At 41.7% G+C, this 16994-nt stretch overlaps 1 protein-coding gene across 1 annotated transcript; it reads right to left on the reverse strand.

Annotated features, from left to right (window-relative positions):
* Positions 1-623: 623 nt before the first annotated feature.
* T265_01827 (hypothetical protein) lies at positions 624-7308 on the reverse strand (the record flags this gene model as incomplete). The annotated part of the gene is made up of 5 exons (XM_009165937.1): positions 624-956; positions 1249-1376; positions 3394-3649; positions 6180-6399; positions 6926-7308. 5 exons carry the CDS (start codon positions 7306-7308, stop codon positions 624-626), a joined length of 1320 nt encoding a protein of 439 aa, XP_009164201.1.
* Between the last annotated feature and the right edge of the window lie 9686 nt (positions 7309-16994).

The following is a 16994-nucleotide window of genomic DNA, read 5'->3' on the forward strand; positions in this document are numbered from 1 at the left end:
CTCGATTTCCCACAGTGTTCCGATAGTTAGTGCAGGTTAGTTCGGACGCCCACGGAGATTTCATTTTGCAACAGGCAATGCAAAATTTCATGGCCTTGAGTGATAATTACGTCAGTGTGTAGAGAAGACACATTGGAATAAGAAAGCTCTTACATTCGACTGTTATGATCAGACTACTTTTAACAACCTATTAAAAAATAAACACATACCAGTAGATATCAATCAAGCCCAGTTTATTTTGTCATTCGGGATTCCGATCAGCTTGGTCTTGACGACACACATCCATTGTAATTGAGACGTTGAGTTATTGAAAATTTTGTACGTTTTGTCCTTCCACAAATAATCAGCGAAAAAATACATCTCACTCCGTCAAATAATACATTCATCGTCATTCGTGGTCTACATGCGCTTCGCTGTTTCATCAATGAAGATTGGAGACTCTCTTGGTGGTGAAAGATAGCAAGATTACGTGGTTAAGTAGCGTGGTGCACTCACTCGCAAAGTAAGCCGGTGGTAGCGGGAGACACCCGTCTTAATTTATACAGCATATACATGTTCGATTACCGACAGGGGGCTTCTTACTAAGCGTGGAATAGCTAACGCCAAGTGCTAGTGACCATTTATTAGCTCTGTTTTGTGGAAAGTACGATATATACGGCAATCCTGAGCTGTTTCTTTCTGGAGACAGCATATGGGCATTTTCTGTATGACCCTACCTGACTGGGGAGTCCTGACTGGCGGGTTAATCGATCATCAAAACCAGTTACTGGGTCGTCGTTTGATTGCTCGGCCATACCAGTCACTTCGCTCAAGCGTGAACACGTTCGCCTGTTCAGATGTGAAAATTCAGATGCATCCAACGTGCGTTGGAGTAGCCGTAACACGCCTGCACCGCATGTCAGTTGTCCAGGGTCCAAATCCCGGCACAACCATCGGATATGCACTGCTGATGAGCTCTAATAAGAGCGAAGCTCGCGTCCAGTGCTTCGCTTTGGTGTGGACTCACCAGAATATTTACGCAAGAGCAGGAGGACGACCGTTCAAACGAGAGTGGTGTGAATATGCACAATAAAAAATGTTCTGCAAAACTTGAATTACGCCTGCAGTATTTGTTAGAAAGTATTTTTAAAAGGTCACCCTATTGCCTATTTATTGTTTTTTTCGAAGTGATTGAATTGGATATGGGTCTTCAATAATATACCATCACAAGACGTTCATTTGAATAAAGTAAATATCACCATCAGGTACCTTTAGATCCAGAATATATTCCAGGATGGGTTGATAGTTTTTACGTAGGAAACCACACCAAGGTGACTGGTCGTTGGAAAACACGGCAATTTCATAACCGCATATGCGAAACATGATGTATATGTCACCTGTAAAGAAAGAAGCTTGAGCTCGCCCGACTGAAAGACCAAAATCGAATAGTGCGGAAAATATTATGTTTGACACTTGCAAGTATTTTATATACAATGACCTTTTGCAGCTTAAACAGGCCTCGAACAAATGGGGACTACCCCTTCCATTCATTTTTTAATACCATCCTTGATATAGGCGAACTGGAAGGAAGATGGACAATTCTCTCCTTATTTTAACCCATTACTAGGCACAGAATCACCAGGTGTCCATTTAGATAACAGTTTGAAGTTATTACAGAAAATGAGTTCATCGACAGTTTTGTGTGGTTGGTGAACTTAAGACTGTTAAGCTGAGGCTCATATGTTCAATCCCTTTGTATGCAAGATGAATCCCAATGGAGAGGAAGGCGCTCGAGGGGTTTAAGTGAGCCCATCAATTTTTACTGTAAACACTCAACAAATTCTGAAGCTCATAGACGGTTAATTACTGGTTGCCGCAGAGGACACCATCTGACTACCTACCGGTAATTGGCCGGTTATTCGGAATGATCAGCAGTTACTTGGAAAAGCAATCACACATTGACACGATCCCTGGGCAGAAATGCAAACAATGCTCAGTACTGCAGCCAATGCTTACTAAGCTAAGAGAAGAGATATCCTAACAATCATTTTGGCCCTACTACTGCTGAAAAACGTGCTTCACTGTCGAAATACCGGTCGGTATGTTACGATCCACGAGGCTATTGATAGAGTGGAGACTCCGTGCTGATGCCCCGATTTGTTATGATCAGAATTAGTGAAAACCAGAGCACATGTGCGTCAGGTTCCTGGATGATGAACAGGACGAAAAGGAACACATCAAAAAATTTTTCAGGCTTTCAACGTCGTAAATCGTCACTCTAGGTGCTACCCAAAGTAACGTCAGCGTAACACCACGATTAAGAAAGTGACGTGCTCTTTATACGCGTGAAATGATCACACTGTTGATTTGCCATTCGTCACCAAGTGCATAGTGTTCAGCTATTAGTGGCAAGATTGTGGATTCGACGTTTCTAATAAAGTAACGAAATTATCAAATCTGATGATTGTCAACACCGATGAAATAGCTGCCTCAGAATAAGAGGGTTCCAAAAGTAAGACTGAATTCATGTTGCTTGCTTGACGAAGTTTCTAGATGAATCTTTTCAAAGAAAAACGGGGACCGTCACATTTGGAACAATCTGGAAGGCTTTACTCCATCCCCTGCAAAATTGTCAGTTGAGGTTTCCGGTTTCTGTGGTCAAGATATCAGCAGCAAGTAATCAATAAGAATGAAGTGAAGTTGCTGAGTACTATAAAAGCAATCAGTTTAATTAGAAATTTCCAGTTTGATTTAGCAGAATTCAGTCCTTTGCTGCTTAGTTTAAAGTTCAGAATATTAGCCTGAAATGCAAATGGTCTCCAAGTTTACATAAATGACAGGCATAGATTAACCGAACATTTTCTCATTCTACTTAAACAGGTATCTAATTTTGTAAAAACGTTGCCTCTGGTAAGAAGCTGGATAACTAGGCGGAACCATTCATATCAGCTTCCAAGTCACCATTCTTCACAATCCTAATTCCATGGCCTTGCAACTATTTGATTTTAAGTGATGATTACGTAATCTTGAAACAATCAGCTGACCACCCAACAGTGGTCAAATTCATCAGATCTTGATGCAATGAGAAACGTTCAGCAGGGAATCTATTGCAGTTTCTCTCACTGTTATTTGTTTATTACCTGGGTGGGAAGTAATTTGAACCACACTACTAACGTCAGCAAGCTATTGCGGTGAGATAAAATGCGTCATAAAGGCAAGCTATATGCATGAATATTTCTAAGTGTAACTATTACCCGTAATCTATAACTAAACACGCCTGTGAGTGTGCTCTCACAACAAGAACACTTACTTCAGCATTGATCTAGATACAATTATGTTTCATTTAAAAGGTCGAACTCAACCTGAGTTGTGTAACTACCTTCTTGGTAATAACAAAAATGTCACTGAAAGTACCTGTTGAAAATTTCGATGCTGGTAACCGATTTCTTGACATGATTTCCTTGAACGCTTCTTTCATTTCTGCACCATCGATGAATTTAAAATGCTCCTCAAGTGCCGACTTATTTTTCCCAATTTCCGTCGCATATCTTTTACAAGATTCAAATAATCGGGTAAATCTATCTGCAATTTGAATAGTCTCAGGAAGTGCATTCAAGTGAAGTTCAGCATCCCAAGTATTTTGAGCATCCAGTGGTGTGAGGTTGAATAGCTACAGGGGAGGAGAAACGCAAATTTCTGACTGGACACTTCTAAAAATGTTCTGTATGAGATAGTGGGAGGTTAACCAAATGTGAGAACATGGGCCACAAATAACGGAACAAACGATAACCTTTTCCTTTAATGCGTAGACCCCAATTATTTTAATTTTGCAACACATCCTGCAACAGGCACGGCACTTCTAACAGATCAGGGCTGAGCAAAACCTATAGATAGTCTTTTAGCGTAACCCTAGCATTAGGTAGACTCAGGAGGAGGAGGAGTGGGTCAGAAGTACTTTTACTCAGTTCACTTCCAGATGGCTCGTAACTCAATTTGACATAGTTGTATGCTGAACACCGGTTGATACCAAGGTGTGGAACAACATGAGCCAAATAGTATCCAACACTATTTACCCATAGTTAGCCCGCACCAAGGAATGAAAATCCACATCAGTTTGTTCGGCTATGCAATGGGTGATTTAGTCATGGTTAGTATGTTAACTAAATCGAATGCCCGTTTAAAAATACACGTCGAACTTCTGTGTCGAAAATTGCAGGTTTTTTCAACAGGTAAATTAAAAGATAGGAAACTTTGCAAGTTTGTAACTACATCTTCTTTTGTCCTATCTAAGACTTGCAGAGAATTGAAGCATTCTGACCTTGACTTATTGTTCGGTTCAGAAAGTTTAAAGCTGCTAAAATCTCAATACTTTCCTGAATGGAGTGATTGTTTTTTGTTGATCATGTAATTCTCATTCGTTGGTTCACGTGGTTAAGGATTTAGACACAGCGCACTGAGGGACCACAATTCGGACTGCAGACGGATTATATATTGAAGTTAACAAGAAAAGCCAATGTATAAAATCCTGCAGGCTGTCTCTTCATCTTAGGAATTTTGTGAGGGGTTCTGCTGATTGGCATTGTGATTTACGCCAAATTCATGACCATCAATTTACTGACTGTCACCTAGAAGAGTTTAAATTTTTTATCACATTTCGCTTGGTCAGACTTATTTGATGAAGGCTGTCAGGGATGAAAGTGTTATTATTATTGTGCTTTGAGACAGACAACTCGGTAACCGTCAGGGTATGTTGCACGCCACTTCGAACTTGAGTACACCTTTCTTGCAACACTCAATTCGTGCATTTATAAATTTTACAATGTTTCATACTCTGGCAATCACCTATTGATATGCTTTCACTTATTATAGCTTATATCAATGGGTGCTATTCAGAATGCGACCCCGTAGCCACGACAAAAACAAAGTTTGAGTTCACATGCACATCACTTGCCGTAGCTGTTGGGTAAGCGGTATGTGCTTCTAGGTCACCGAAAAGTGGTGATTTAAACAAGGGGAGCATTGCAGTAACATATCATTCAGGAGATCATCACAGTCATTCAAGGCAGTAGTTCATCAACTGCTAACTCTTGCTTTCGAGCCACTTAACTTGAAGATAGTACGTTCTTTCGGTTCCATAAAATTTTCATGATGGGGAACTCTCACAGAGAATAAACTTTTTTAAAAGCTAAGAGTGTGCGTTAAGGAGTCATAAAGTCGTCTACCCAAAGAACCTGACAGTAAGTAATGCTTGCAACAGGTGAAAAGTGCTTGGAACCAACTGCGTAGTCATCGTTTTCGAAAACGTTTACGGAAGTGTAATTTTTAGTTGATCCACGAGGTGCTTGTCAACTTACAACGGTTCTCTCACTCCGGAATGATGATTGTGTCCTCAAGTAAATTCCATAACTTTTCTGGACTTTTAATGAACAACAACATAAACTGCATTACCCCAATAAATGACTTTCATGTTTCGCCGTCATCATGGGCATAACTCGCATGGCATGGGTGAAACGTTCACACTTCGATAACCACCACGCTGAGGAATATCCAGCTAACCTGCAGCCCCTCAGAAGAAACACTCAAGCACAGAGAAACTGCGCAAGTTCAACAGTAAAACTTCATTCGTCCTTTCCGAAAGTTTGCGTTCTACTTCACTAGGTATTGCGTTGAAATTGCTTCGAAAGAGGGATAAGGCGTAAATGTAAACGTTTAGTGTTTGAGGCATAAATATAACTGTTCCCAGATGTAGGCATCTGGTGAACGTAAGGAGCAGTCTGTAAAATGGAAGGCCGTAATGATTCATCTTGGGAACTGTGACTTGGGGCCATGTCGTTCTTGGTATCACTCATTGCTGTGTAAGGTTAATCCTCACTTCGGAAAAATAACTGACTGAGGATTGAGTGAAATGAATAGATGAAATACGAGCAAGAATGCCGTATATGGTTTTCTATAATTACAGGTTAATGCAAAGGTATGACAAAACGGATCTACGGAAAAGGAATGCCAGCTTCCATTTAACCAGATTTGCTGTGGAAACCGATCAAACCATCACAGTTTGTTAAATCATTGGAAGCCTTTTGGAATGAGTCCAAGTAATTATTTCTTTGTCAATCATTCATACGTTCCGGATCACACAAACCTTTGGACTTAAAAGACCCGTTATAAAGACCAAAAACAAAAACATTCTGGACGTGACTCACACCGTGGTAAAACGAACGTGCACTGAGAATTGCCCTTGATGACGAACTGGTGTAGAATTTGATGCCGTCAGTCGATTCGAACCAAGGAGGCATTCTGTTGCGAATACGCTGACCCAAACTGTGCAGCTCCTCCAATCCTCGTGGTAACAAGCCTCTATCAGTTTCATTTGCGAAAGGAACTGGATAATCACGGAATCCGGAAGGTAACATCACATTTTCGCTTGATTGTTTGAATGTAAACAAAATAACCAGCGTTACTTGTGGTGCATCATTAATAACTTGGGATCTGAAACTGATTTTACACAAAATTCGTTTTCTTTCACATTATTTTTTATCAACAATCCTATTGAGGCTATTTATCCCAGAGCTGGTGGTGACTGATCCACTGTACTATTCATATCTCCAACTTCTTAATTTCTACATCTACCTTTATTCAATGCCTGGCAAACTGCGACTTCTAGGAAAGCAACACTGCTGGTCTTTCTGATCAGTTGTAGTTTATTCATTCAGGATCTTACATTAGGATACTTGCAAACACGCTGTAGCAAGGGGGCGGCAAAGAAATACCAGTGGTTTTTCATAGTGAGATCAGTGTATTCAACAAATGGGATTATTGGACAATCATAAACTTTCTAAAACTTCATAACTTTCCTAACTGGGCTCTCAAGTTCACCATGTGAGTATGTAAAAACGCGGCATACGTGTTACACTTAAAATGCATTAACCAGATTATTGAATGAACCGACCTGGAAAGGAGTTTAGCACGAAGGTCTCGTACCCTTTGCACATCCTTTAGCGACGGGGCACGAGTCCCGTGTCTGTATATACCATTAATGTGAATGGGCTTGCAAGAATCAAGTTTCTGAAGGGTTCCATCATTGAACGGAGTAAGTCCACAATAGCGGTAGGCCGTTTTGGTGGAAAATGCAGATAAGTCAAGCTTTTTGTCTTCCAGTGAATCTAATATCGTGCCACTTTTGATGCCGATAAGAAAAGCAATAAACAACTTGATCTTCGTTAACAGTCCCATCAGCAAGCTGAAACAATAAGCAATAGGATTGATCGTCAGGAAGATGTAAGGGAAACTTGCTGTTAACTGTTTTCCGTTGCGACTTGATGGATCATGCATAACACTACTTGAATTTATACGGTTCATCGTCGCCTACTGTTACAATGTCTCTTGTAAAATGGACATATTTCTGATGTTTTTATGCAAGTTTCATGAACTTAAATTACTTAAGAAGAAGACGGTGAAATTTCCCAGCACGCAATCCTAGAACGTTTCCCGTAAAAGGGTCAATAAGTGCGTTTCACAGTGCGCACAACTACTTGCTGTGAGGTCACATAATTTGAAGTCCACCTGCGCTCATTATTTTGCCTACGAAACAAAGCAATTCAAAGCTTTAGGTCGACTAATTCTCTAAGCAGGCAGAACAGACGGTCGAAGGACTGGAAAGAATAAGTGTACTCTGTCATCTATTAGGTGGAGAGACTTTCAAGGGACCTGTTTCATTGACGTGTTGACAGAGTCAGAGAAGAAAATCTCCTAATCAGTGAGTCTATTGTGGTATAAATATGTATATATAATGCGGATTGATTTGATATTTTTGGCTTCAAGCCCATCTAACATTGCTCTCAGTTTGGGTTTAAGGGGGAATAAGCATGGCTTACTATTAGTAGCAAAGAACACATTCAGCCAAGGTAACTCAAAGTAGCAGATAAAATCAAAGTTTGTCCCTCAAAATTGAACATGACTTCGGCGTTGTAACTGTGTGATGGCTGGGTGATTTAAGAGAGTGATGGAACTTATTCTCTCGCGTATGATAGCCTAAGTATATTGGGTGGAACAATCTCAAGGACGAAGGCAAAAGGACAACTTATGAAGATCGGCTATATAGCAGATGAACCAATGGAAGGAAAGAGCACTGTGGCTCGGTTGGCTATAATAGACAGAAGATGAAATTTCAGTGGAATATTACAAAAGGGCGAATTTTTCGTTAGGATCTGACAGTCTTAGCACATCCTCTTTCTAGGTGTGTGCAGGCTTTCAGACGTGGAGTCATCTGCATTGGTATAAGTGGTTTTGGGTTAGGGCTGGATCGCCGTCTTGGTGTGCATGTGAGGGGAGCTTTTCTGTTTGCACAAGGGGCACGTGTGTGGGTGGTAATTCAGAAGTATCCAACACTATGTTCAGAGGATTTGAGTCATCCGTAGCCGGTGCAGCATAGCCAGGGCGAATTCGTCTAGCGCGACGTATACGCCGTTACCCATGCGGCACTTGACATAACCACAAGTCCGTTTCTCTCCGCCACTGCGATGTTCCTTAGTCAAAGCCGAATCACCGGGCTTATAGATGGTGTGGACGGTACCATGACGACAGTCGAATTATTGTTTCGTTTGTGATCCGTTTTTGTAGGTGTGGGCACATGAGGTAACACATCTATGGGTAAATGGATTGTACGACCAAAAAGCGCTTCCGCAGGTGAGTTACTTTTGGCACATTTGGGTTAGGTGTTGCACGGTAGCTTAACAAGCAGGTTTGAGTTATCTCCGCCGACTTTCCCTCCCCTTTAATTCAGCTGCATCTGGCGCTAGAATGATGAGTTATAGTTTGTCAGCAGCAGGCCTGACGACAGAAGTGATATAACTGTGTTGAAAGCTGATTGGCTGAGGTGATCAATCTCAGGGATCAATCTCAGGTGGTTGAGAAAAACTCGAACTGGTTGCATATATGATGGAAAGGTACTGCAATTGCACACCAACCCGAGGAAAGATCGGAGTGAGGACACGTCTGTAGTGACATTCTGTGAATTGCATCAACGTTGTCAGGATGCTGGCCAGATTTACTGAAGGTAAAATCCGAATATTTAATAGATGTAAGAAGAATTCGGTCGAGTACTGAGATTGAGCGATGAAGGGGCTCTACTCGATCACTTGGTAAGCCATGATCTGCTGGAATATATTTGGCGCTGTTTTTACTCCAAAGGAAAGACGTTTGAACTGGAAAAGACCACGGTGGGTCTTAATGATTAGAATGTCTTGAAGTCAATCGCAACATGTATTTGTAAATAAGCTCTAGCCAGGTCGAGCTTAGTAAAAAAGCCAGTAAAACCACTGAGTCTGGTAAACAGGTCTTCTGAAACCGGGAGAGGATACCAATATGAATCGAGTGTAGCATTCAAGCCTGTGGAGTAATCAGTAATCTTGGTCTTCCCATTCGTCTTCTTGACCACAACAATGGGAGCTGTCATAGAAGTATAGTTGAAAGGCTGTATAACACCTGAAGTCTGGAGACCATTGAGCGTCCGCAGATGCAAGAGCCACCCATGGTTAAAGGGCGTTTTGGCCCAAAGATGGGTTTGCTATTTGGCTTGGAATAAAGTGTGGCCTGGGTTTTGGAACAATGCCCAAAAGCATCTTGAAAAACATTAGAAAATTTTGATTGAATTCCTTGTGTAAGCTGTTTGGAAATGCTTGTGTGTGAGATACACGCTGTCACATGCAGACGGTAGAGGGACACAAAAATTTGACTGATTATCCAATCAAGACCGAACTTAATCAGATCTGAATCTGAGTCGATTATATAGGTGACATCACGTGCCTTTAATGATTTGGCATAAGGCTCACATTATGCCACCGTCCCTCAATGTGCTAAGTGGTTCCGTTGATTGGAAAATGGACGGAGCGTAACTGGAGTATGTTAGGCTTTATCGTGTATTTGCTGTTTTTTTCATTTTCGCACCAGAAATATTCAATCTGATCAGCATAGTGTCGCCAACATCTTGACGCCTGGCCGCCTGTTACTCTATTTATTTTTGATCCAATCTGACGCACGCACCTCAACCCAGCCTTTGGCGGAGCCAGTTCAGGCAGCTCGAATCAGTTCAGCTTGAATCATACAAATCCACGGATGCCTAAACCAGCCATTGTCCTTGCTATGGGCCTATCCTCGTACTCTGAGCGGACCATTTCGGCCGTGTGTATAAGCGTGAGAGGCATCCGTCAGACATGTCGGCGGATTTCACATTTTCACGACAGACCACCGGTTTCCAAAGTCCGGTTTTACAACCCGGCTCTGCGGAGACCAGTGCATCAAGGCCTAACATCCAATCCACATGCGCTAGACAAGCTACTTCAATTGCGTTTTTAGACTAAAGCTTCTTTAATTCGTACGTACGTTGACCTCACTCGTCTCGGACGCCTACGCTGCAGGTGTGAGCAGATCAGTCCCGCCGTGTACGTCAAATGAGACGACGGTGCGACATGGGGCAGAACACTGCTTCCCCAGATGTACGTTCGAGAACGGGAACACACAGAAATCCGCTCACTCATGAAGAACAACGGTGGAACTGGTCGGAACAGTGGTGAACTGGGCCGAGAAATGGTGTATATATTGACATCACGCTTATGGGCCGCTAAGTTCTTTGCGTTCGTCGGCATTGTGGAGACCAACATAATAATGATATCACTAGTTGTTATTCCTTCTTTCTAATTAGCTGTTTAGTCCTATGAGCAGAAAACAAGAAGTAAGTGTGATCGCACCACGTCCGTATGGAAGAAGTACGCCTTGCTCGTATATGATGCATCCAAATCCTTCATGGGAGACAGCAGTTTGTTCCAAACTAAAATAAATCGTTAGGGTCCTCATGAGTTTTCTGTGGATCTGAGAAGTTTTTAGACAGATTGATTCTCGGACATTTTATAAAATAAGTATTTTCGTCCTAAACTCCTTTGTAAAACAGTATATGGAGAAACTCTTGCCAAAAGACAAGCTGTTTTGGGTTTCACCAAGTAGATGGGCGCTATGGAAATTGAAGAATTGATCCATTTATATGGAGGGCTTTTGGTGAATCGAAACGAATCTATGAATATAAATTTTGACCTAACTGCATGCTTTTATAACTGATTAGATGGAGTACTAAGTAGTGTCGTTATTACAGACTTAGGCAACGGAAGTAAGGTGTTCAGGCCGGACATAGCTCATGGGAACTTTATGTCTCTTCCGAGTAGCTAATATTTGCGTAGTTAACTCCGGTATATATGTGTCATCAGCATTCTGTTTAAGGTGAAACATCTTCACATCGAAAGCATAGCCCCTATTAGTAGATATATCCTGTGATATATTTTTTGATGTACAAACAAACTGTGGTGAAGCACGCTTGGATTCTGTAGTCTTCTCCATTTCATTAGCATAAATTTTGTTATTCACCCTTTACACTCCATACGGTGCTGTTTCCTCATAATATGCGTGTGCAACTGTGGCCACAGGCCGATCCCAAACGTTGATTAGCTGTGCCCTCGAATCACTATTAGGTCAGATGCTGCTTTCTAGAGCGTTCTTTTTAATATTCTTTCAGCTTTTCGCTGTTGAACTTTCTTCTCACCCCTTGTTGCGTGCAACGTTTGGGATACGAAACTTTCTTTGGTTTCCATGGGTGGTGGTGCACTCATTTCCCACGGTAATCCAGCATCTGTGAAACAAGGAGAATGGCATTTTCTGCCAAGTTTGCAGTCAATACTGATAACACGAACCACCCCGGTTTGTCAGTTAAGGAAACCGAATACCTCAATGGAATATTATGGGACAATCCAACAAGTGATTAATTGGCTAAGCGCACCACAATTTAGGCATCGGGGAAGTTAAAAATGACTAACACCCGGTCCGATATGCGTTAAATTCGAAAAACCTTATTGATAATCTAGTTACAGATTATAAATAAACGGTTTTACTCACCGTTTATACCTCACACGATTCAGGTTTCGACTTCTGGTAAGATAGGGCCGTTTTTCGCTTAGAGATAAGAATGAAGCGATGAAAAATTTGAAGCAAAAGCAAATATGATACATCTTTGACGCGAGAAATAAACGTGGGGCTTTCGACTGTGCAGGATAATCTGTCAGGTTTACTGTGAAATGTGGTGGCTGCTCGAAGCCTCATAGTTGTCAGTTGTCGATGACGCAGATAGGAACTTACTGCTGAATAAATAGAAGTAGCCAAATTGTTAAGGCAGTTTGTATGCAGAGGCTGGCGAGATCGGATGGTCATACATTTGTCGGTTTGTTCACAAACGGTTATCATATCGAGTCGGACAAACGAACTAGGTCATTAAATGTTCTTCCACCTGGTGCACTGGAGAAAGGATATTATGGGAATTCGGACAGCTCTCGAAAATAAAAATAATCAATTTAAAATTACATCGCAGGGGCATACGTGTGGGGGTGTTTTTCTTGTCAACAGAGAGAAATGTACTGATGCGAAGAGCCCTCGCACAATGACAGTCTAATTTTTCACTCTTCTTGCCAAACATCCTCGAGTGCTCTTTTTTTAAAACCTGTTACTCACCAATGATCCCCTTCCTCTAGAGCTTGTCAGTCAACCACACTTCAACACTGAAACTTATTGTACATATGGGAGCCGTTTTTGAATGAGTTGATTCTGCAAGACCTCATAATAGACAGTTGTGCCGATGAAGCCTTGTTCACATCCCCAGCACTTAACCGATATGCCACCGTCAAAGTTTCCCGTAATATTAAAAGAAAGATAGGAACGAACACTCGAAGACTTATTACATGAGAAACGGGAATTTCATGGTGACAGCAAAATACTCCAGCACAATAAATGCTGGTTAGGTCTCGTTTACAAGTTGAAGTGGTGAGGAGCTTTTGCCCTAGTTCTTCGTTCAACAGCGAACACTATATCTGATACATCGAGTCAATCCTGAGGGATCAAAAGGTAGTTTTTTCAGCCTTTGGTTTCTATATGGTTATTCGTCTCCTTGCAGGTAGGATGGTCATCTGTTTTGTTATGGGGTTCACTCTCTATATTAATCAGTCTTCGCAAAATTTTGGACTCTAGGGTTCCGATAAAACTCAGAGATGTTGGGGTGTTTGTTGAAAAGCGCCGCAATATGGACCTATTCGAAAGCAGAAGCACCGTGACAAACCCAGGACTATCAGCGAAGGTGCTGCGCCAAGTTTTATCCTGTGCACCTTTCAGCGTATTCAGTCTGGTGTTATTAGACTTTTGGTGAATAAATCCAGGGCTATATTTCATTCTGACGGGATAACATGATGCCGACAAAGAACGGTTTTGAGAATTATGCAGCAGAACCAGTGCAGTATCTCAGTACAGGTGTGCGATATCGTGAGAAGTTTTCCCCTACAATTCCCAAAACTAGGAATGTCTGGAACATGCAATTTACTGACAAGTTCTACCTGAAATACAGGACAGCAGTTCGACACAAACGAAGCAAACAGTGATGGATGCTTTCAAGGAGCTCTTCCACTCTAGTTATAGGCTGGAATATTGGGCATGCGACTAAATAATCTTGTGAGCATTGATCTTCATTTGGCTGAAAAATATTGACAGTGTTTACGTGCATGTACACTTAGGTTTATCCTAGCTACCGTTTCTAGATGACGAAATATTTGCTTATTTGGAAACCTTACTGTTCGTTAAACGAAGATCCACTTAGATCCAACAAGTTGAAATACCTTGGTCCAATAACCTCACAAAATATCCCTTCCATAGTAGGTCGGTTATGTCGGAATCAGACATTTGCCCCAGACTCGTAAATTCCAACCCCAATTATCTTCCTGATCGAAGTTTCTATTAAGAAGAACATGCTTCAGGCCAGGTCAACAAATATGATATAAATAACGGGACCTAAAGCCAGAAGGCCAGTGGTATGTTTAGAAAAGTTTCGTAGTAAATGATTTGTGGCACCTGTATTAAATTCACTAAAAAACCACCCCTTGCTATTGTTCCATGAGAGGTCAGTTTTATTCAACAAGATATCAGAAGCCGTCGTTTGGGATGGAAACTAATGTTATTCTCCCTACTCACGGTAAAATGTTTAGAAAACGCGTAATAACATGGTATGGAGGGTTACATAAGAAATGCTCATATTCCTATTAAAAAATAACGTACTATCAGACCCTAATGATTTTAGTGCAGCATGCACGGCAGCTAATCAGAGTTGAATTGTTTTCCTCACCCAATAATTTTGTTCTAACTTCTAAGTACTTTCAGTCGTAATTTTGAATGGATACTCCCTAGATCATTCTTGACATCCCAAGCACCAACGATAGTCAACCAACTTACTTTGGGTGGTTTGGATAGTTTCCCATTTTCCAGCTCAGAAGTTATCAGAGCTTGCAACGATCAAAAAGATCCACTGATTTTTTATTTTAGTTATTTAGTCGATAACCCGTCAATAGACCGTGGGTAACGGGCGGGTCCTATGTTGTTGTTGCAGATATTGCTGGCTTACCATTATGTCGTTTTGTCGCTGTACGTCGAAGAAAATGTGGAGGAGAAATATTTCTGACTCTGCCGGAATTCGCGTGCCACATGTGCCACGTCATCATCATCGTTGACGGCAATACACCGCTTAACCGTCACACATCCACGGGGGAAGAAAGCCTTAGTAAAGAGTGGAAAGAAAAGGGATGGAGAGCGACTTGTTGCGGAAAGGCCTTATGTCCTTAATAAAAACCATGAAGACTAATGTGCCTGGACCTTTGCACAGTGATGAAACCACTATATATGAGCATCATATCGAAGTAGGGCGCCATTAGCGGGTTCGATCCAGCGTCCTTTGTGATCCTCTGGTGACCCATGCCCAGTGCACCACAACAGTTAAACAGTAGCTAGACAGTCGGGATAGGAAATGACGGTATGTACACCACTCGGTTGTGTGCCATGTAATTCAGGGTTTCCGACCACCCACATGCAGAATCACGAAGATCCCAGCCAGGAGTGGACGAAGATCCAACAGCAATCTGTTTGCCAGTGGCCGTTTTCATTTCACACTATCATCTCATGGTCTGTCTCCCGTGACCCTTCCAACAACTGTCACACAAAACAGAAGAAACGCTTTCTTCTTTAGACAGTGGATTGGCATCCCTAGAACATGTACCAATCACCCAAACTTGGAAAATTTAGTCTGCTGCTCTACAAAATCGGATTAATTACCAACTGCCCGCTTGCGAACCACCTCCTTTTGGACTCACTGCAGCCAGCCAACCCTTGCTATGCTACGGGGACACTGACGATCAAATAGTTGATAACATCTCAAGTCCCTGGATTGAAGAGATCAAGTTTCATAGCCATAGAATCAGACCACTGTTACAGTTGCCTTCCATACACGGTCCCTTAGCTTTAGAAAAATTCGGCTATGATGCCATAAATGCTGGATGATGGCGAACGCTGTTAGCACCTTGTTTATCCTTGTTTATGCAGCCGCCAAGATACGAGAACCGACCAACCAACTCAAGTTCTTTATTTTTAGGCTACAGTAAAGCACAAGGGGATGGGAAATCTCCAAATGAGACGTTGCACTCTGAAAGTGTAGAGTGCATAGCAGAACATGGGATCACCTTCGGTACTCTGGTTAAATTAATTTGTGAGGATTCACGAACGTCTAACAAAAGATAGCTATGCCGTCCCCGTAATTCAAACATTTTAATCTCTCTCCAGAAGTGATTTTGCCACCTAAATTCAATGTCCATTTGAGTGTGAACTTCGTGATGATGTTATTGACAAAATTGACCTAAAAAGGAGAGGAAATAACCCTGGCAGACTTCACTGCCCGTTACAAAAATTCTGAATGGTATGGGGACGAAAAATATGTACTTCAGTGGCATCCCTCTCTGGCAGGGGAGGAGAGCTAATCTATCAACAGAGTCAAAATGTCCTTCACATTTGAGGAAGACCGCGTCTACTGGCCGGTAGTGTAAGTGACAGTGCTCGAGCATTTGACTTGACGAAAACCTACGGCCTACGTATTCTCTTCCAGATTAAAATCCTGCCTGGGGCTCTCTGACTTGCGCTTCACGTGCGGAAGATAGACATTACAAGTCAACAGCTCTGTTGAGGCCGATGTGAATCACTTAGGTCTATAATTGGAGCGGTTGGATTTTGTGCCTTTTTTGAACATAGGAGAGACCAACTCCTGGTCCCAACTGTCTGGAGCACTTTCACATATCCAAGTAGGTTCGAACAACATGGATAAAGCGTAGCGCAAAATTTCTATTCCATCTCTGAAGATCAGCGGCTCAGAAGTCTACAATTTTCTTGAAACATTCACTTGGTTCCTGCTGGCTGGTTGTAGACATTGCATGATAAGCTCCATTGTTTGAGACTAGATGGAGGTCTCAGCTAATTTTGGAAGCCACATTTTAGTGGAATAAACTTTTGTTCCTGATTATGTACAATGAACATCGACAGTAAAACTGTTTGTGCATAATTTATCCATCCTTACACATTTAAATCTTGATTACTGGAGATGTTTCACAACAGGTCAGCTCGTGTATCATTGCATTGCACTTAGGAAATGTGTTTTGACCAGTGTGATTGTGCATAAGCGACTTCGCTATCTCCCTTAGTAGGACGCGAGTGTCTAATCTATTCCACAGTCGGAAAGCAAGTATTTGGACCCATTACCAGTGACTTGTTTTTCATGATAGGAAGCAAAAATTTGCAAACGCGTGACAAGAGCGAAATTAGTTGTGCTGCCTTTTAAGTTATTACACCCACAAGTGAGTCTAAAATTGCTTAGAACTGCAGCAATACGTGTTGGTTGGTTTGTTTGAAGATGAACCAATAAAAAAAAAACAAACTTTGCGGAACCTACCAGTGGCGGATGCAAATTCAGCTTCCTGATTGGCTAGCAATACGTTTGAGACACTGCAGTTCATTGCGGCATAAAACCGAGTGTCGGATTATTTCAGTTGCTGGAAAATATGCCAATATCATTGCAATACAGTGTGTGGTGTTTTTTGTTCCTTTCATTTGTGACTTCTGGTTCGAGT

Source organism: Opisthorchis viverrini (assembly GCF_000715545.1).
Source record: "Opisthorchis viverrini unplaced genomic scaffold opera_v5_20, whole genome shotgun sequence".
Taxonomy (NCBI): Eukaryota; Metazoa; Platyhelminthes; class Trematoda; order Opisthorchiida; family Opisthorchiidae; genus Opisthorchis; species Opisthorchis viverrini.